Source organism: Eretmochelys imbricata, chromosome 7 (genome assembly GCF_965152235.1).
Source record: "Eretmochelys imbricata isolate rEreImb1 chromosome 7, rEreImb1.hap1, whole genome shotgun sequence".
NCBI classification, from domain to species: domain Eukaryota; kingdom Metazoa; phylum Chordata; order Testudines; family Cheloniidae; genus Eretmochelys; species Eretmochelys imbricata.
Window position 1 is genome coordinate 23,134,068 of NC_135578.1, and position 20,948 is coordinate 23,155,015.

General features: G+C 43.6%; 1 protein-coding gene across 1 annotated transcript in view; it reads left to right on the top strand.

Moving 5' to 3' along the window:
* The window catches only part of KBTBD12 (kelch repeat and BTB domain containing 12), a 51,146-nt gene extending 45,154 nt beyond the window's left edge, over positions 1–5,992 (top strand). Inside the window, exon 6 of the mRNA XM_077821688.1 lies at positions 3,595–5,992. Within this exon, the coding sequence (XP_077677814.1) occupies positions 3,595–3,764 (170 nt within the window). The 3' untranslated portion in view covers positions 3,765–5,992. The remainder of the gene's footprint in view (positions 1–3,594) is intronic.
* Positions 5,993–20,948: the final 14,956 nt, after the last annotated feature.

Genomic DNA, 20,948 nt, shown 5'->3' on the forward strand with positions numbered 1-20,948 from the left:
AGTTGAATCGACACAATCTCTAGTCTGACAAAGTTATACTGGTATAAAGATGCCTTATACTGGTATAGCCTATTCCCCTTCTTATATAAGAATAAGCTATACTGTTATAAATACTTTTATAGTGATATAACTGCATTCTCACTGGGGAGAGGGGTATTGCACCGCTTTAACTCTACCAGTATGTTAAAGTGGTACAGCTTCTGTCTGTAGACAAGCCCATAGGCAGAGTTAACCGGAGCTAACCTACCATGGGTGAAGCATCCCCTCTGCAAAGTCCTACCCAATCTAGACCCATGGAACTGCATCCCCACTGGTGCTTTACTAGTCTGTGTGCTTGGCTGGATTTCTAGCAGGATATCCCATTGTTCTTCGTGGAGTATTAAACTGGACTACTCTCTGAATCCATTCACAGTGTATTGTAGGAGAACGTGTCTGTTCTATGTAGGCTCCTGTGAGAAAATCTTATGGATCTTACTCAAAAAAATACCTCTCAGGATTACTTCTGATGGTTCAATCAGTATCTCTAGCAGAATGAAATCTCAGTTTGTGTAACAGTGAAATCTATTAAGTGACCATTTGAGTCACTAAAAAGAAATAATTTGCTTAATGTAGGTGGTTGAATATAAAAGTGGAGCAGAACTGTGCTAAATTTGTTTGGGGATACTGTGGGGTGGTTTCTTAAGAGAAGTTGCCCAATAAGGGTGATCTCTTGAGTGAGTGTAGGTTCTACTGTGCACTCATAAAATCACTTTTCAGCAAAATAAGCTACTATAAGAGATTGAAGCTTAGAAATACAAATTATAATTAAAATAACAGAGAAACTGATGAGACAGTGCTTAGAGCATCACTTGAGTTACCTCTAAGCTAAGGTTTGGGATTCGCGTTAAAGCCTGAATCCAGACTAGAGACTGGAACCAATGGCCCCAAACTCACACAAGGTATTCTTGCAAAATTTTGGCCCAAAATAATATTAGACAATAGTGGCAATAAATAATACTTAGCTCTTACATAGCAGTGGAAGTCTTATGAGATCATCTCTTTTTGTGAGATTTCTACCCTCTTCGGCTGAAACCTTGCAAGAATGCATTGGCTGTGCACAAACTGGATCTGCAGCATTGGTCCTTTCTGTTTTTAGACCCAAAATCTGGAACCAGAATCACAGAACTACATTTGAATTCAGTGATTTGAATTTGATTCCCACCAAAATTCAAAGGGCTTCAGAGATGAAGAACCAATTTTAGCCCATTTCTTGTTAACATATTTTTTCTTTGTCTCAGATAATTCTCTTTATGTGAACCAAATAGGTGTAGTTTCCTTTTAAGTTAAGCGAGATAAGACTAGAGAAATTATTACATCCTTTATTCCAACAACATAGACTCTCTTTTTTTCTCTCAAGAGTTGAGCGTTAACTAACACCCCATGTGCTGGAAAACAGAATTCGTAGAGAGAGGAACAAAACTGGTTACAACAGCCTACAAAAAAGGGAAACAAAAGACACTAAAGGTTATGAGTCATGAGGGTCAGGAAAAGACACAGCAAGACTTGTGGGGAGGATTTCTGAATCTTCCTTTGATGTTTTAATTAGGATTTTTTTTTTCAAGTGTTGCAATCCTCCACAGAATGTTTTAGACAGCTCCACTGTTTGATTTTCTCACTCGATTGTCTCATTTTGTCGTGATCCACGCCAAAGAAATTCCTGGCATAATAATTTATGGCATAAAGGAGTTGATCTAATAATAAATAACAGGACTGGAGCTTCCAGTGTCACATACTGGGGCTGCTTGTGTCTTCCTGTTTGCTTTGAAAGAAACCCTTCTCACTCCTGCTGGGTCATATAGAAACAAGAGCTCTTTGCTGGTGCTTGTAGATGTCATTTGTTTACAGTCTCTGTCAATCAAACCTTTCTTCTCCATATTTTAACTGGGTGTTTTAGCAGCTTGTTCTCTTCTTTCATGGATGGATGGTGCTTTCCTACCTATTATTCTTCCTCTTTCCTTGCTGAACTGCATGAGTTTGATAAGCAAAACATCACGACTGGTTAGCTCCCCCCGGGCTGTATGAAAAAATGGAACAAGGGGTATTTAGATAGGGACAAATCCTAATGAGGTCTTACTCAGGTTATATTCAGGCTTTACTCAAGAAAACTCCTGAAGGGGAATTAAAGCTAAAGTAAGGGCTCAGGATTTAGTTCAGTGAAAAATGCAGCCTACCCCTTGTTCAAACTTGTTTTCCCCTCTTCCACAATTAATTGTGGGCAAAACTGAGAAAAAATTATGATTTGAGGTTCTGAACTGAGACAGAAGCATCTCTTTGTGTTACCATATGAGAAACGATGTGATTGGAGTTGGTGAATAGTTTCTTTAGGAATGTACACATGGCAGAAGGCACAGGTAATTGGAAACAGGGTTGGCTTTGGGTGCTCACCACACCAGTTGATGTGGGGGAGCTACACTAATGTAGATTTACCCCCAGTTATCAGGGTGGGGAAACTTATCCTGAAATTCTTTTTTCCACATGACTGTCCCCCGCATCCTGAAAGCCAACCTTCCAGGACAGTTGAAGAGCCCTGGATGTATGTTAGGTCTCGTGATATTGAGCCATTGTGACACAATTGTTTTCACCTGTTGCTCCTAAATCATAAGAAGACATGGATGTTGTGGATAAGACTGGGGAACTGCTAAGACTGTTCTCATGGGAGAGAATGAATGGCCTGTGCTCCCAAGGTTACAAGCTTTGCAGCTCTCTGGAACTTCAACATTTTCTTTCCTCTTCTTTCCTTTGCTGGTTGATCCACAAAGCAAAATTGCTGTCAGCCTCAAAGAAGGGAAAGGTACAAATGCTCTCACATACACTCACTAGAGATAAAGGCATAGGTTTTGAGGGCATGTAAAAAAGGATCAAGAGCAGCCTCCAAGGAAGAGATGAATGGGAGTGCCAGTCTGGACACACTGCACAATGAAACCTGTCACCAGATTATTAAGTCTCAGAGAAAATATGTTGGGTATTTAATGTTTCTTATTGTGATAGTTCTTCTCCTGATGGTTGTGAAATGCCTGTGCTTGCGAATCTTTGAGACTCAGCTTTTAGTAAAGCCATCTAGAGAGTCATCTGATGTGGAGGAAGGAGACTAATAGCAAAACACATTGACATCCTCTTCTCAAAGTAAGCAAAGTTTAGATTAAGGTCACTTGCTGTGAGAACCTAACTTTGAAATGAAAAGAAAAAGTGAGGAAAATAAAAGCCCTTTTCATTTATAGAAAAGAACTTGGCTTTGAGTAGCAAAACTGCTGGAAAGTTCAGGTCCTGTGTTAGCAAAGAAAAGGTTTTTCCTTTTTCCAGGAAGTGTAATGCGGCGCTGCATCTAAAGAAGCAAAATTCTCCCTTCTCTGGTGGCTCTTTTGTTAAGTTAAGATTTGTCAGCCTCAATAAAAAGCATTTTGTTGTAAGAATGGCTGTGATTTAATGTGGTTGCTCTACCCTGATGGTTTATGACAAGTTCCTCACAAAGAGGAAGGATTAATTCATTATTTTTGCAAACTTCTTTGACCCTGTTGACTTTGCCTTTGATATTTTGTTGTTGCTACTATTTTTCAGCTCGCCATGAAATTATCACCAAAGAGATCCTAGAGCTGGATACGTGGGAAAACCAGTGGAATGTGGTGGCCATCAACGTCCTCATGCATGACAGCTACGATGTCTGCCTTGTAGCTAGACTGAACCCCCGAGATCTTATCCCCCCACCCTCTGACCTAGTGGATCAATAGAAATGCAGTTGTTCCTTGTGCTTCCAGATTCTGCTGTAGCTGAAGAGCTCAGAATAGAGAGAGATGTGCAGCTTGACCTCGGAAGTGGCCTGAGGTGAAAATTGGGTTCTACAGAGATGAGTCTGTGACATGCTCAAGCAAGCAGTGCCTTAGACCTGTGATCTCAGCCACTGCTATGTACTCAGTATTGATACTTCAAGCTTTTGTGATTGGTACTATGGGCTTCCCATCCCAATAAGCCTCTGGAGTTGGCCCAGGCACCCTACCACAGCACTTCATCGTTTAGCCGTGTAAGCTGTAATGTACAACGCAGGTTGGGCTGCTGTGGGCCTTAGCCTCACCATCATAGCTGCAGCTCAAGGCCCATTGCAGGGTAAAGCAGCACAACTGAATGAGAGCCCTAGCAGGTGCAGATAAAGTTTCAAGGGAAGATTCTGCCTTCACGTACATGCTGTGCACCCCATTGATTTCAGCAGGGTTAACGTGGGTGTTAAGAGCTTGCAGAACTTGGTCTGAAATTGGTACAGTTGCCCAAAGGGGTAGATTGAAGCTGGCCCAGTGCATGAGCAGTGGTAGTGGGAGAGAAGAGGCAAGGAGCCTTCCTTTCTTTTGCACTCCTGCAGAGGGGCCAAGCATAGTCCCAGTGGGGAGCACAGACTAGAGCAAACAGTAATACTAACTACCTTAAAGAGGTTGGGATGAATGTAGGCTGTGGCCCTGCCTCCATCCCCTCTGGAGGTGAACCAGTTTTGGGGGAGAGCATCCTGCATCTTCTCTCAGTATTCTGAAGCTCCTGCACCAGTGTCAGGAGGAAATCCAGTGCTCAGGGGCTTGTGCTGCTGTGTGACCAGGTGTAGCCAGTACCTTGAAGGTACAGTTTGGCTCAGTTTTGAAGCCCTTATTAGTTACAACTTTGAATACAATATTTGAAAAGGGGGGGGAGAGAAATGAAACACAAAAATAAAAATTAAACCAACTTTATCATCAGCAAATGAGATTTGCTGCCATGCATCCACACAAAGAGAACAAAGATGGCGACGGCAGCTCCTCAGCAGTCTAGCAGTCATTGTTTATATCAGGCTATTGTTTAAATAGAAGTAGCTTTCATGTAGCATCGGGATAAACTCTGCACCAAAAGAGGGATTTTGCTGTTTCCAGAGGGACTTAAGAGTAGTTCAGACAGAATGATCACATTGAGCTTCTTGAAGCAGCATTAGGTTCACAGGATTAGATGACAGTAGACTAGAAATGTGCTGAAGTCTTGCCAGGTAGCTGATATCCAGTTTGAATTAGTAATATCCTTTCATGTGTACTCTGATGCCTGCCTCATAATGTATCTGAGTGTCAATTCCTAGGCAGTACAGGCAAGGGGATTGGGAATCTGAGCAGTTCTGTTGGGCTGAAACTACAATTGAGAGGATGCTGCTTTACTCATAAAATGAGACCATCTTTGGAGAACATAGCAATATGTTATAAAGTGCTGAAATGCTCGAGAATTCATTTGCAGCAAAACGTTGCTGCTTTGGGTCACAAGACCAACAACAAAAAGGGCAAGAAGTGATCAGGAAAGACAGCCTGAATCCCCTCCGAGAGTTTGAGGACAGTCACTTGCAGAGCAGGATTCACATACTGGAATGGTGCTCCACACTCTTCTTGAATTCTATATTTGGTTCCAAAAGTTCCAGCAGTTTATCATTCTCCCTGCTGTGACTAGTAGCAGGAGGGATGGAAAAGATGACCCGAATGGCCTTTCCCCGCTCTAATTTCTGTGATTCACTAACTATTCCCTTGACTATCCAGTGGGACTATCAATCTGTTTTATAAAAACACTCAACAAGAAGTTCACCAAAGGTTGCTCAATACATACAATACTGCACTGAGGGTCAGTTGGGCAGTGGGTATTTTGGTTTTTAGAAGGAAAGTAGAAATGAGGCTGTGAGCCTTATGAGTCAGCCTATATCTCCCTGCATGTTCCCTAGGTAGGATATGTTTGATAGTCTAAACGTTCACATTTGTGTCTCTCGCCTTTGTAACGTTAAATCATTCTTGTTCCTTTCCTATGTTGACATGTGACCTAGTGTAACTTTAGGGTCAAGATTGCCAAGATTGCCTCAGTGGTACAAGCTAAGGTGGCCAGTTCTTAGGATCTCTTCTGAAAACCTGGGTTTTTAAAAGCTCTTTGCTGTCAGCACCCAGGTGACATTAAAGTTGCCCGTTAACGTGTTGTAAAAAACACTAGAGAGTTTGCACAATTTCTTAAATTGTAACAAAGGACATTTTCCTTAACCCTTGCTTTCACTGCAGAAAAATTATATCTGCTGTGTTGAGTCATTACAGTTCAGCTACACAGCTTTCTAGCTGACAAGGAGTGATACTCTTGAATGACAACTCACTTAGGTGGAAAGTTCTTAAAGACATAGTATCTATCCTCAAGGTTACTTTGAACACTACATCAACATGGATCAGTTTTGTTTCTTTCCTTTATTATTTTTCATTTACAGCTTAGTGGGGAAAAATGTGTTGTTTTTGTTTGTTTTTATGACTACTCCTGCTCTGGCTTCTAAGTTTCCTAAGGTTTAAAACTTAAATAAATCTACAGGGGATGTGAAATACACTCCATTATAGAGAGCTGCCCCTGAAGATCCTAGGGGGACTTAAGTGAGGACATTCCAGTTTGTGGTGGACACAGCTAAAGCCCCTCCATCAAGCTTGCATGCCTGGGATGAAGTGACCTTTCCTCCCCACTCCATATCTATTGTTTTTTGTATAGTTATTGAAAGAACTGAGTGAAAACTGTGTAGTCTATCAAGGTCTGTCTTGCTAGCAGAAGGCAGTACCGATTGATATATTGTATATCGTGTGTTTGGATCCCGCTGTCAGAGCTGGGGTAGGTTCTGGGGGCTGTTGTCATTTAGTGTGGCCTCCTCTCATTAGAGATACCTCATGAAGTGCAGAAGCTCAATCAGCGTTGGCATGCCCGGAGCACTTTCAGCATTCTAATCAAAGCTAGCAAAACTTTCGTCCCTTGTCCTGAACTCATTTTCCTTTCTTCTTGTGGGGTGAGGATTGTTTTGCTTTGGAGTTGTTTTTTCTGCTCTTTAGGGGGTGGTGGGGAGAGGATGGGGGTTTTAGATTTTGCTGAAGCCACCCAAGTGTCTCATGGTAGAAAGTCCAATGCAGTTGCTCAAGGTGGAATTCTGGAAATTCTTACAGCTCTGGAAATTCTGGGTCAATCTAAAAGATCTGGAAAGCCCAGGTTCTCTAAACTTTCTAAACCAATAATTAGTACTGTAATAAAAGCTTGACATGGACAGGAGCAAGAAAGCTTATTGGTAGATACAGTTTTGAGCCAAAGTCTTTCTCACATCTCTTGATTCTTGCAATCCCACTGCCACCTTCATGATTTCAGAGTTAATTTCACACTCATGGGAAAGTTCGCAAATACCCACAATAATTATTTGTTTCATCCATGGCCCATCTCTGGTTACCTGAGGTGGCCAGTTCTTAGGACCTCTCCTCAACACTCAGGTTTTTAAATGCTCTTTACTGACAGAATCAAAACGACAGTAAAGTTGCCCTTTAACATGTTAACTCAGATTTTTCCCAAGGCTGTGCTGACATCCGTAATGCTAGTATGCAAACAAAGAAGTATTGGCAAGATGTGGCACTGTATAAATGGAGGCTGTTAAGCAAAAGCAGACATATTAATTTCAGTTTTACTTGAAAGTCTGAAATACATCACCGTTTGCAAAATTGGAAGGGACAATTGAGAGGTAATTTAGAGTATTGCAAACAAAGGAGAGGAGGAAAAAATGAAAACTCTATAAAAAGTTACTTGGCACTGTGTCCATTCTGTCTTGGGTTTTTTTTAGTGGTGTCCATGCACAACTGAATGCACAAATATCCATGTTCATCATTTGCACGTCTAATCATTGTGTTTCCATATGCACTCATGGTAACTGTGCATGCAGACAATCCACTAGTAGATATCTAATTGTCCGTGTGCACAAACAGTGACTGTGATTGCTTGGGGGACCATAGTTTGCATGTGCAGTGATTATATACACAAACACACGTTAGTGTGTGTGTGTGCAGTTCTGAAAGTCTGGTGGGCCAGATTCTGCATTATGTTCTTGCCCCTTTGTGTCTCTCAATTAGCTCAAAAGAACTGGATTCTGGCCTTAATTTGCCAGCAAATAATTCCCCTAGTGGGTATAAAGCCGTCAGAACTAGCTCCCACACCAGCACCCCCCACATACACTCCAGCATAGGGGGCAGATTGAGGGCATAGTGGAGCTCTACTATGCAAATCCTCCACTGGCATAGGATCCATGAAGGGTCTACAGCAGTGATGTAATTTAGGGCACCTTCTATGATGCTCTAATACACACTGGAGCCAAGATGGGGTAGAATGGCACCCCCCCACCCCACTTTCCACATACCTGAGCTCAGAGGCGTGGGAGGATTGATCCCTGCACCTCACATTTATGCCCAATTCATCCAAACAATTTAAAATGTATAATGAGTCCCTTCAATCAGTTTAGGTGCAATAAAAACATGCTAACAATTATTTCTTTGAAAAAGGAATGCAAAAAATGTTTGAACGTGTTCATGAAGGTCTATATTTTGCTGGCTTCCTACAAATCTGTAAAACTAGGGTACTCTTTTTAACATCTGTTTTTCCCACTGGTTGAATGTTTAGTTTTGAGGGTCCTCTCTTTCTCTGTTATGGCATATGAAGCCCTTCTGGCAATTTGATTCATGAACCATCATGCTTTGAATCCGTAGGTCAGAATACCAGCTACACTTGCGCCTCTCCCTAAAGGTTTTGAAGCAGACATAACAGATCATGTACCAGCAGTTTCCAAAAGAAGGCATTTCACCCCCAGTTGTGCTCAGCTGGAACTAGAACGTTAGCAGTTTACTACCATCTGATACTTGGAGGTTGGAAGTAAAGGATTTATTAAAAATTGGCTGAAATATACACGGGATATGCTCATAAGTGCACCACCCTTATTTTCCTTGGCAAACATCTCATCTCCGTGTATGTTGTACCATCCCCTCTGAGTGTCTGATGGAATGATTTAATAACCCACCCTCTGATTTCAGCCACAGCGTAGTCTGCAATATGGGTCGTGAATTTATGCTGCACAGTGCAAAGAGCAGCAGAGTGTTAGAGGGCCGTGATGCCATATAGGCAGACCTGCCTTGCTATAGGAAGTGTTATTAAATTATGTTGCACATAATAATGCATTCTGTAATAGATATGCTGTGTATCTTAATTCTAGATTTTTTTTATAAGTTCTTTACTGCAGGAGATGTGGTCGTTTCCACCAAGCCACATGGCAATTCTGCCCAAGTCCCAACTCAGCAAAGCATAAACATGTGCTTGCCTTTAAGCATGTGAATATTCTCATTGGATTCAAAGGGACTATTCACATGTTTAATGTCTGACACTTGCTGAAGTACCTTATTGAACAGGAACCAATAACTGGACTGGAAAATCCTCTGTGTTTCTAACATCCTCTGCTTTAAATCAATTGAATTGAAAAGATACCTTTTTTCCCTCAGGCCCCAGGCAAATTACTAGGGCTAGATGCTTTGACCATGTCTTCCTGCTTCTCCAGTCCCTTCAGTGCCTGCCACTCTCCTTCCAGATGAAGTTCAAAGCTTCCCATCCTCATTTTCAAAGCCTTGCACAACTCTGGCCATTCCTGTATCTTTCCTCTCATGTCTGCCTACATCTCATCCCATGCTCTATGCTCTAGTTTCTCTCTTGATCATTCCATTTGTCTCCTTGGCAAGCTTCCAGCTTCTCTCCTACTTCCACGCCGTCCCTTAGGCTTAGAACAACGTCTCCATTTATGTTTACCCTACCCAGCTTCCTCCTCCTCCTCCTCCTCCAAAAACCTCTTTAAGATCCCTCTGTTCCATGAACCATTCTAGCTTTAGAGGGTATGTCTACACTGCATTTAAAAAACCCACAGCTGGCCCATATGGCAGCTGACTGGGGTTGCAGGGCTGTTTAATTGTGGTGTAGATATTCAGGCTTGGGCTGCATCCTGAGCTAAAATGTCTACACCACAATTAAACACTCCCATAGCTCAAGCACTGTGAGCCAGAGTCAGCTGGCACAGGCCAGCTTTGGGTTTTTAATTGCAATGTAGACATACCCAAAGAGTACAGAGGATCCCATACTGAATCCCTGGATTAAAACACCCCAACACTGGGGGAAGTTCAGATCCCAACCAAAATTTTGCGGCTCAGTCTCATGGCTAATAAAGATCACCTCTTTCTCTATGTTTGCTGGGCTTTGCAATGCCCTTGGTCTTATGGCTACAACACAGACCTCAGAGCTAGGAGACCTGAGTTGTAGTCACAGTTGTGCCACAGTCTCATTGTGCGACTTTGGGCAAGTCACTTTACCAGTCTGCTTTAGTTCCGCTATCTGTTAAATGGACGTAATGATACTGACACATCTCGGAATGGGGTGGGAGGATTAATCTGTGTTTGTAATGGCTCTGAGATTTTTGGAAGAAAAGGACTAGGTAAGAGAACAGAACCAAGTGCCTAGTACATTGTTCATGCCACACCAATAATAGTAACCTGTGCAAAGTATTACTGTTGTCTCTGATCTTTGAACTTCAGTTGCTGCACAAAGAGTCTGAAGCATAGATGATGCTACCTTCCTTTTTGCAGAGTGGGTTATTACCTCAGACCAGATTCTCTCCTGTGACTACAAAGGGTCCACATCTCACCAGAGAACCCAGTCTCTAAAGTGTAAAGTCTTAATATAGATACTTCTTCTGAATTTCGCCTTTTCCCAGTTACCCTTTATAAAATTGCATGATTTTGCCAGCTTTTCTATGGAGAACATGCCCTGTTCTGGCCTGCTGGTGCTTCTGATTCTTCACTACCAGAGGTAAAGTGCTGGTGCTAAAATGTTATTCAGCTCCACAATTTCATTGTCTCATTCCTTGGCTTCAGAGTGGGGAAAACTTACCTCACTAGGCATACAGTAATGAAAGAGAACCCATTTCTCACATGGACCCTACACCTGACCCCTTCCTTCAAAAATGCTGCTGAGATCACCACAGTATTTTAAAATTAAAAATAGTGATTCCCAGTTAGAGTCAGGCAAATAAATGTGAACTTTCTAATACAGAAGCAAGTGCAGAGAGAGTTGTCTAGAGGTAAGAGCACAGGTGTGGGAATTAGAACTCCTGATTTATATTTCCAGCTCTGTAACTTGGGCAAATCACGAAACTTTGTTGTGTTTTGGTTTAGCCATGAATAAAGCACATATAAAAACACATCTACTTTATGCTCTTTGCTGTTAGGAGGTGTAATTAATTAATGTCTGTAAATCACTTTGAGATCCACAGATCAAAAGCACGGTAGAAAGGCAAAGTTTTATTATTACTCTACAATTGCCGTCCCTCTGGTTTTGTCAACACCATTCTTCAAAGCTCTCAGAAACCTATTCTTCTTGCATTAGGAGATATTGGGTATTTGCAGATAACAAGGAGTGTTTTGTGCACTCCTTAACAGGAAAGGCAATAAAGGATATCAATTCATGTATAAGGAACACTGTACATTATCTAGGGAAGGGAGGAACGAGGTGTATATGTGTACTCCTTGGCTGCTAGTAGTGTTTCTAGAGATGCAGCACTAATCACAGAAATGAAAGAGGTCACTCTTTGGAGCTAAATTTGAGCTGTAATCTTTAAAAATCAATAAATTGTGCTTCTTATGAAAGTGTTTCTGATTTAGTAAATGATGTAATTTGACAAAGTGCACAGACAGCCATCAACAATTGGTAATAGGCAGAAAATAGAAAGTGGTTTATAGGGGCGCAGTAGACTCACTGGGTAACTGATACCTGAGCTGAATTTAGACCATACACCTCACTAGCTTTGATTAGGCAAGCAGCTGTTGGAAGTCTCCTGGGATTCCTATCAGGAATATACATCTGCCATTCACCTAACTGGCTGCTTCAAGGCACAATTGTGCCAAAGAAATCACCTGAAAAAGAACATTTATTAGAGGGAGCATCAGGACTTTGTTAAATGTAAACATAGCGTGATCTATTTGTTGAAATTACTGGAGTTACAACCCAGATTAATGAGACCTTATCCATCCTTCTGCATGTAGCTAATTTTAGCTGACCCAACAAATAATGTATAAGGCTTAAGCTCTGGGTCCCAAAAGTTCCCTTCTTCCAGGGATGGGCAAATTGTGCAGAAATCACCTTTATTTTTTAATCAGTGGTGAGGTATGTTGACTGTTTGCTGTGGTTTGCAGTGATAAAATACACAGTGAAGTTTATGCTGCAGGACAAGATTGATTTTAATTAGGAAGCTGGTTTAGTTGCTTTGTTTCACTTGACCTTTTAAATTGAAAGCCTGTGTTAGAGTTAATTGATAACTTCTTAAAGAAGAAAACAAGCAAGCAAATAATGAGTAAACACCAATATAAAAAGAGAAGGGGGCCTGACTTTTACTCCCTTGCACTGGTGTAAAATAGGTCTGACTCTTTTGAAGTCAATGGAGTTGCACTGGTGTAATAAAAGTGTAAGTGAGAGGAGAATCAGGCCTAATATTTTCCCAAAATTCAAACTCATCTCAGGAAGAGGCTCCCAGTGTTGGATTCTTCCTTTCTCTAGTGAACCAGAAAAGGAAAGAGGAATACATGGCTTGAGGGATTGCTAATAGAATAGTGCACCTTTCCTTCTGGATCACTGGTTCAAATCTAGTGCTGGTCAGCAGGGTTTGAAAGTCATTCCCAGCTGATGGCTGCACATTGTCCCATGTGAAGTGAGTTGGTGGGTCTCAGTTTAGCTCCTAGTGGATAGATATCCAAATTACTAAAAAAGTATCATCATGGTTGGTTTCCTTGTTGGCACTCTGAGAAGAAAGGTCAAGGTCTAAATGGACCATGGAGATTCGCATTCCGCTCTGATCCTCAGACATCATTCCTCCAGGTCAGGGTTGAGGAACATTGACATAACAGTCTGGAGGAAGCTTGCACTGCTGTTGCTTGTAGTTGTACCTCTTCTATGGATGGGAAGGGGTCAACACCCAGCACTGTCAGTCTGGCATCTCTCATGAGTACTAAACTCCTCCTTTTCAGACTTAAGAAGATAAATAGAAAGAGGATAGGGTGGGGGAAGAAGAACCCTCTCTCATACCTAACCTTGTCTTTAAACTCACCTTAGCTGTTGTCTGGCTCCACTCACAGTAGAAAAGAACATGTTGAAAACAGTATAACCAGTTATCAAGCTAAGGTCATCTTAACACCTGTGGAGAGGAGAAAGGCAATATTTTGTCTCTGTCCCAAATGTCACAGCAGACACTTCAGCCGTGTTAAGTTTTGGTATGCTTATTACTGTGCCTGGATAAAAACTCTCAGAATAATGGGCAAGGTTGTCGGTCTGGTGTGTCCTAAGATGTCTTTGAGCTGAGGGTGAAATTCTGCTGTCTGTTATACTGAGAATACCACTGAAATCAATGTGTTTATGCTGGTATAACTGAGTCGCTAACCAAATCTCTAAGAACAGGTACCTTGGCTTTTCCTGGTGATTAAAAAAATATCCCATGATAAACCAATGGAAGGAGTTGATCCTGCCAAGTATTTTATATGGAGATTGATTTCGTATGTGGCTGCCATAGGATCTTTGACTGTTATAATGTATGCCAGTGATAGAATCCATTGCCCCTGTTACATAATAGCCAAGATGAAAATGTCAGGAGAAAGTGGTGTGCTCCCTGAATGAAATGTGGGGTTTCTGGTTTGTCCTCTGGCTTCCTTGCTAGCTGCTGGGAAGGGCCATAGCAAACAAGTTTGAAGAGGTCTTTTCTAAGATGCTCATGCTAAACAGGACATCATGCACACAACATGCATTCCTAGATTGCAAGGTGTTTGCAAATTTCACCTGTAATTCAGAAGATACAATAACTTGAGCATTCTTAATACACTAATTCTTTGAAGGTGCCTTGAGTAGTGAGGCCAGGGGGCCAAATTGTGATCCCACTGAAGTCAATGGCAAATTTCCCATTGACTTCAGTGTGACCAAGATTTGAGCCGTAGTCATTGTGTGAAATGTTTACATCAGAATACCCTTCAGACAGCAGGACAAATTCAGGGGTGAATCTAGAGGAGTCTAAGTTGATGTACCCACATGTTACACCAATTTAAACACCTCCTACAGTCCCATACACATACTTCGATTCCCTTAAACATCCTGATTTGCAGGATGCACTCCCACTTTCCAAACTGTAAAGTACACCTTTCTGTCCTCACCCATCACCTCTGAATTGTGCCTGCTGCAGGTAGCTGAGTGTAAAAGAGTCTCAAACGGTTTCACTCACATGCTAGAAGAGAAGAATGTAGCAAGAAAAGCAACTAACCGGAGGATGTGACTTATACCTTCCAGTTCCTCAGTTACACTGACTTAAATTCCCTTACCGTCATGTATGTGTTGGTGAGGGAGTGTAAGGCAGACTGACACATAGCAGCATGCACCTCACTCTGAATTTGGACCTGTAAGTCTCATTCTCTGGAATGCCTTATGGAGACAAATAGGCAAAGGCAACACATGCACAAGAGCCTGGGTTCTTCAGTGATTTGCACGTTAATAGCTTAAGTATTTTGCCATTTGTTGGCCTGCCCATGTTCTCATACCAGGATACCAAGGAGAACAGGCACAAGGCCATGGTGTTGAAAGCTCCTTCCCACTATTCATATCTGATATATGATATAACCTTCTGTGTTAAAATACTTATTTAAAAATTGAATGAGTGTCCTCCCATGTGAAGTAATGCAGCTTGGAACAGTCATCTAGTGCACTAAATAATACTTATTGTGCCAAGAAACTTGATATTTTCCCTGAACAGCTGAATCCCTTAACTGATGGAGGGCAAAAAAGTTCAAAAAAGCCACAGTACTAAAAACGTACCATGAAAATCTCTCCGCCACTTGATAATGTCTGTAAAACTCAGAGTGTTAACTTTTCTGGGGACACAGCAGACTTGTCTCCTGAACATTCAATTGGCCAGTGTCCTAGCTCTTTTGAGTTCAAGGAGGATTTTTAACATTCTTGTGCTCCTGTGAAATTGTATAGATCAACGTCTAGATTCTGATTTATTTGCTTAGCTGATCTCTAGCAGCAACAGGAAAATAAATCTTTCCAAATATGACTCCAAAGTAAATGTTGGTTAGACCACCTTTAAATGATATTTCTGGTTAGGCATCAGAGGGGCATAATCCATTCTATACCACAAGTCGGAAGGATACCACTTTGGGGACTTGATCCAGCTCCAGCTGAAATCGGTAGGATTTTTGCCATTGACTGCTGTGGGAGCATGGTCAGACCTATGTTGTAAGTCCATTGGCACTCAGAGGAGCCCACTCTGAGATATGGAAATAAGCAGGCATTAAAAGGTGACTTAAAAAATGGACCAGACTTGGTGAGAAATTTATACTTAATCTGCATCCACAATATGAATTTTAAGTAGGAAAGCAAGTGTTAAGATATCTCGTGGGATATCCGTCTGGAATACATGCCTGTGATTAACCTAACCAGTTGCTGGAAGTCACTGTTCCACCAAAAATTACCAGAAGAATCATTTCTAAGGCAGAGGCACCCAACTTCTTAAGGAGTCAGTATAAAAATTCTAATCGCCTAAGTCTACTAAGCGACTACGAACACCATCTGCTCTACTTAAATTATAGCAGCTTTTGGGGGGATGTCAATTAAACACCTTACCATTAATTTGATGTTAACAAAACCATTCAAAGCAAAACTGAAGTCAGGGAATAATGGAAATATCAATAGCATCTCAGGGCTTGCCCACGAGTCAGAATACAAAAGAACTGTTTATGGGTTAGTAATACAACCTATCCCCTATTTTAATAAGGGAACGGAAAACCCATTAGAAAAACCCTACAGAGACATCTAGCTCCATTACTAAACATCTGCAGTCACCTTCCGCATATTGGTGTATTATGGAGATAAGATTTCATGGTCAAAAAATTATCAAATAACTTTTAAGAGTCAGACAGAGATTGGAAATTCAATACAATTTTTATTTATGAAGGTTTTTGCTCACAAGGGTCCCTGGGAGATGTAAAAGTTCAAATGAAATATGATAAAAATCAAATCACATCAAAGCTCATTCATTCTGTACCAAATAAAACAGGTCCAGTTTCAGCTTTGGTTTTAAAACCAGAGAGGGAATTTGCTTGATGAATTTCTACTACTACGCAGAATTCCAAATCAAAAGAGCACGGTTGCTAAAAGAATGATTTCCAGACAGTTTTGATTTAAATGTTGATATTGTCATGAGACAAGAAGTGCAAGATTGAAGGAACTACTTTGTAAGATGCAAAGATCCATAGGATAAACAGGACACTGAATTGGTGGCTTACTTTAAGGATCAACAATGTAATTTTACATACAGAGCCTGCTTTTCAAGTACTGTATGCACACAAACGTATACATGCAATTGCATGCTTAATTTGCATGCAAAATTCTTACAACTGCAAGCATAGTTGGACACACAAATGGCTGTGTGCACAGATACCCGGTTTATGTGCACAACAGCAGTAACTTCATGTACAAATTAAGTATGTAATTATGCACATGGAATTGAATGCCTGGGTTTTTGAGATTCATGCCCGAACACAGGTTTGATAGACAAAAGGTTAAGGGGCTGTAGGCCCTGGTCCAAGTTCTAGTTTTATATTCAGTCCTGGCCCAATGTCAAAATAAACCTGCTGGACTGAAGAGATCAGTTACAATTTCATGTCCAATATCTTGAAAACCATCTGCCCTTGAAGTCACATCATTCCTATTACCTTCTTGCTTTGCCCTCTCCCAATTTCAATTCCAAACGTGTGTGTTTTAAGCACAAAATGGGTTTTAGCTGATATCTCAAGAAATGTCAGAGGTAAAGATTAATGCTTTATACCATTAACTGGATTCCAGGCTCTGAAAAAGCATGAAGCAATGATTTCTGGTGCTTGATGATTTCAAGACAGCAGTTACTAAAATCACTTTAGGAATTAAGTGTATTTGGAGAACAAGATAATCAGAATGACATGAATCTTGTGACCTGCCAGGGCTACAAACACTTAGGGAAGACCGGTACAAATGTTTTCAAGACCAGTACATTTTTTACAAGGACTGGTCCTGGGCCATCGCTCTGAAAATAAAAATATAAATGAATTTCAGTCCTTGGGAGTGTTGTACTGAAAGTGCCTGATGTGGATTTGAACTTGAGGCCTATCATCCTTTACAAAATCCACTCAGAAAGGCCACAATAAAATGAGTCAAGTAAGCCAATGAAAAAGGACATTTCTCTAAAGGAAAGAAAGTTTTCTTGTATTTCTTTATGCACACAAAGTTGTTATGGTGACTGTAAGAAGCAAATGTTTTTTTTTTAAATCAAAGAGAACATACGTAAAGCTGTAGCCAATTCAAGAATTTGGGTGTTTTAAAATAACTCAGACCTGCTTTGGTCAGAAGTGGAGCAAAACACATCCCTCCCTGCAGTTATTGGTACCATTCTTTGGGCTTTATAATCTTGTTGAAATATTAGCCCGCTGGTTCACGACTGACATTTTTTGTCATAGCCCAGGGGTGGGCAAACTTTTTGGCCCGAGTGTCACATCTGGGTGGGGAAATTGCATGCAGGGCCATGAATGTAGGGCTGGGGCAGGGGGTTGAGGTGTGGGAGGGGGTGCAGTGTGCAGGAAGGGGCTCAGGGCAAGGGACTGGGGCGCAGGAGGGGTGTAGGTATACGAGGGAGCTCAGGGCAGGGGGTTAGGGTGCAGGAGGGGTGTGAGGTGTGGCAGGGGGCTCAGGGCAGGGGGTTGGGGTGTAGAAGGAGTGCAGTAGGGGGTTGGGGTGCAGGAGGGGTACGGGGTGCAGCAGGGGGCTCAGGGCAGGGGGTTGGGATGCAGAAGGAGTGTGGGGTCTGGCAGGGGGCTCGGGGCAGGGGGTTGGGGTGCAGAAGGAGTGTGGGGTGTGGCAGGGGGCTCAGGGCAGGGGGTTGAGGTACAGGAGAGGTGTGGTAGGAGGGGTGTGGCGTGTAGGAGAGGTGCGGGGTGCAGGAGGAGTGTGGCAGGGGGCTCAGGGCAAGGGGTTGAGGTGCAGGAGAGGTGCAGCAGGGGGTTTGGGATTGCAGGAGGGGTGCGGCAGGGGGCTCAGGGCAGAGGGTTGGGGTGCAGGAGGAGTGCGGCGGGGGTTGGGGTACAGGAGGGGTGCGGGGTGCAGGAGGGGTTCAGGGCAGGGGGTTGGGGTACAGGAGGGGGTGCGGGGTGCAGGAGGGGTTCAGGGTGCGGGCTCTGGCCCGGCGCCACTTTCCTGGAGCAGCTCCAGGGTGGTAGCAGCGTGCACCAGGGCAGGCACCCTGGCTCCCTGCCCTGGCCCTGCACATGCCGCTCCCGGAAGTGGCCAGCACCACGTCCCTGCGGCCCCAGGGGGCGGGGAGACAGAGCGCGCCGCGTGGTGCCCTAGCCTGCTAGGGAGGTACCCACAGGCGAGGGCAGCGCGTGGAGCCCTCTGTCCCCCATCCCCCAGGGGCCGCAGGGACGTGGTGCTGGCCGCTTCTGGGAGCAGCGCAGGGCCTGTGGTGCCACAGGGGGTGGCAATCCCGCGGGCCAGATCCAAAGCCCTGATGGGCCGGATCCGGCCCACTGGCCGTAGTCTGCCCACCCCGTCATAGCCTGTTGGTTCACGATGACTGATATGTCAGGTGCTGTCATGGAATCCTGTTGCTGACAGTGGGAGGAACCAGACGCTTCAGAGAAAGATGCAAACCTCCCTCATCTCCGCCCCATCCCTGCACCATAATGCACCTAATTGAGTTTTTATTTGACGGGGGGGAATTTCTGCATGGCCTCAGGTGATCAGCATAATTTGGTTATAACGTATCCTCTGTGAGTGCATTTTAGCAAATAAATGTGTGGTTTATTACAGAGATTTCTTTTGTTAAAAATTGTTCTAGAATTGTTACCCCAATGAGTGTGTGCATATAATCTGGAGGCCATATTTGAAGATTCCGGACAAAATCTTGGCCCTGTTGAAGTCAATGGGAATTTTGTCACTGACTTCAGTGGGATCAGGATTTTGCCTTTGGTCTTATATGTGAACAAGGCATATATTATTAAAAGGGATGTATTGTAATGAGAGCCAGGTAATTGACCACCTTATAAAAGAGTAGAGTTGTAATATTGCCAGTTAAGAACATAGCTGAACAAAAATACAGTATTATAAAGTATCATTCATAAATTATTACGTGAGTCGCAGCATAAGTACCTGCAGAGCTTAAGTTATAATGAAAGCGGGGCCGGGGTGCAAGCAATTTTTTTTTACATTCATAACTGATGCAGCAAGTCCAGAGGTGCTGGGGCTCAGCCCTGGCACAAATTAAGCACTGAGTACATGCAGGATAGTGAAGTGCCAGGAGCCTGGGTGATAAAATTGGAGAAATAGAGGTCTGAGTCGTAAATGTAGTCCAGAATTCAAGACATCTGATGCACAGTTACACAGGGTCATGGGGCTAAGCTCTCATGTCCTGGTGATGATATTGGAAATTCCTCTGCTCACTAAAATATCAGACTCAGGCCTGAAGGGAAAACAAAACCAATTATTTTTAAAATCTGTAGGGCCATTACACCTAAATTTGGATTTAGGTGCCACAGTTTACACACCCAAGTTTGAAAATTTTGGCACCCACCCCCAGATTGATATCTCCCAGGCACTTTGCGCTGTTTGAAATCTGCATCCAAATTTTGCATCTCAGGTTTATTTCTGTTTCGGGCAGGAAGTAAAGATAATACCATATCCCATAGAAATTGAAAGTACCATCATTTAGCATGTAGTCGCTTCAATTGGCAATCAGATGGGCTATAGGGAAATTAAATTTAAAAATTACCTCCTTCATTAAGCACCCAGATGACTTAGTCCCTGAAAATGTTTTAGTTTGTGTGTATCTTGGGGGAGAGAAAGACTAGTACTCCATTTTACGTGATGTGTCTCCGTTGACTATATTTACCATGTAATTACTCTGTAAATGAATCTCCCACTGCAGGTTTATTAAGAAGCTGTCACGGTTTACCTTTTTTTTTGGCATCTATGAACATATTTGTCAACACACCTTCAAGATTCATATGTAGGCTGGGGAAGAGCATCTCCCGACAAAAGACTCCAGGTGAAATTCTGGCCCCATTGAAGTCATTGGGATTTTTGCCATTGACTTCAATGGGGTCAGGATTTCATCCTCCATTTGATTCAGGGGTCGGCAACCTATGGCACATGTGTCAAAGACGGCAAGCGAGCCAATTTTTAATGGCACGCTGCTGCCTAACGGGTCCCAGCCGCCTGCCCCGCTCAGCCCAATGCTGAACCCAGGCCGGAGCAGGCTGAGTGGGGCCTGCGGCCGGGACCCTGGCAGGCAGCAGCGTGCCATTAAAAATCCTGCCCAGCCCGGCAAGCTCTTCTCTGCGCCTCTGCGCCTCCCTCCCCGCCCAATCCCCTGCTGAGGGGGCAGGGTGGAGAAGTTTGGTCTGCAGCTGCTGCTGCAGGGCAGGCAAGGTCCCCCCCAGGCCTGTTCCCCCAACGTACTGGGTTCCTGCCCCTCCTCCTCTCCCTCCCTGCCGCTGATCCACTGATGGCCCTTGCAAGGAGAGGGAGAAGCGGAGCCGCAGCGCCCTGGCTGCTCCGGGGAGGAGGCGGAGAAGAGGTGGGGATGGGGCCTTGGGGAAGGGAGGTGGAATCAGGGCATATCGCCTCCAGCCCCCTGCCATGAGCTGCTCCGGGTAGGGGGCTGGGAGCACCCCCAGGACCCCAGCTCACACCCCCAGCCCTCTGCCCTGACCACTACCACCCACACACACACCCAGCCCTCTGCCCTGACCCCTGCACCCCCCACGACCCCTGCCCTGACCCCTTCACCCCCCCCCACACCCCACCCTCCTGCCCTGACCCCTTTACCCCCCTCACACACCCCCAGCCCTCTGCTCTGACACCTGCATCCCCTTTGCACCCCCCCAGCCCTCTGCCCTGACTCCTGCATCCCCCACACCCCCAGCCCTCTGCCCTGACCCCTGCACCCCCTCACACACCTCCAGCCCTCTGCCCTGACACCTGCATCCCCTTTGCACCCCCCCAGCCCTCTG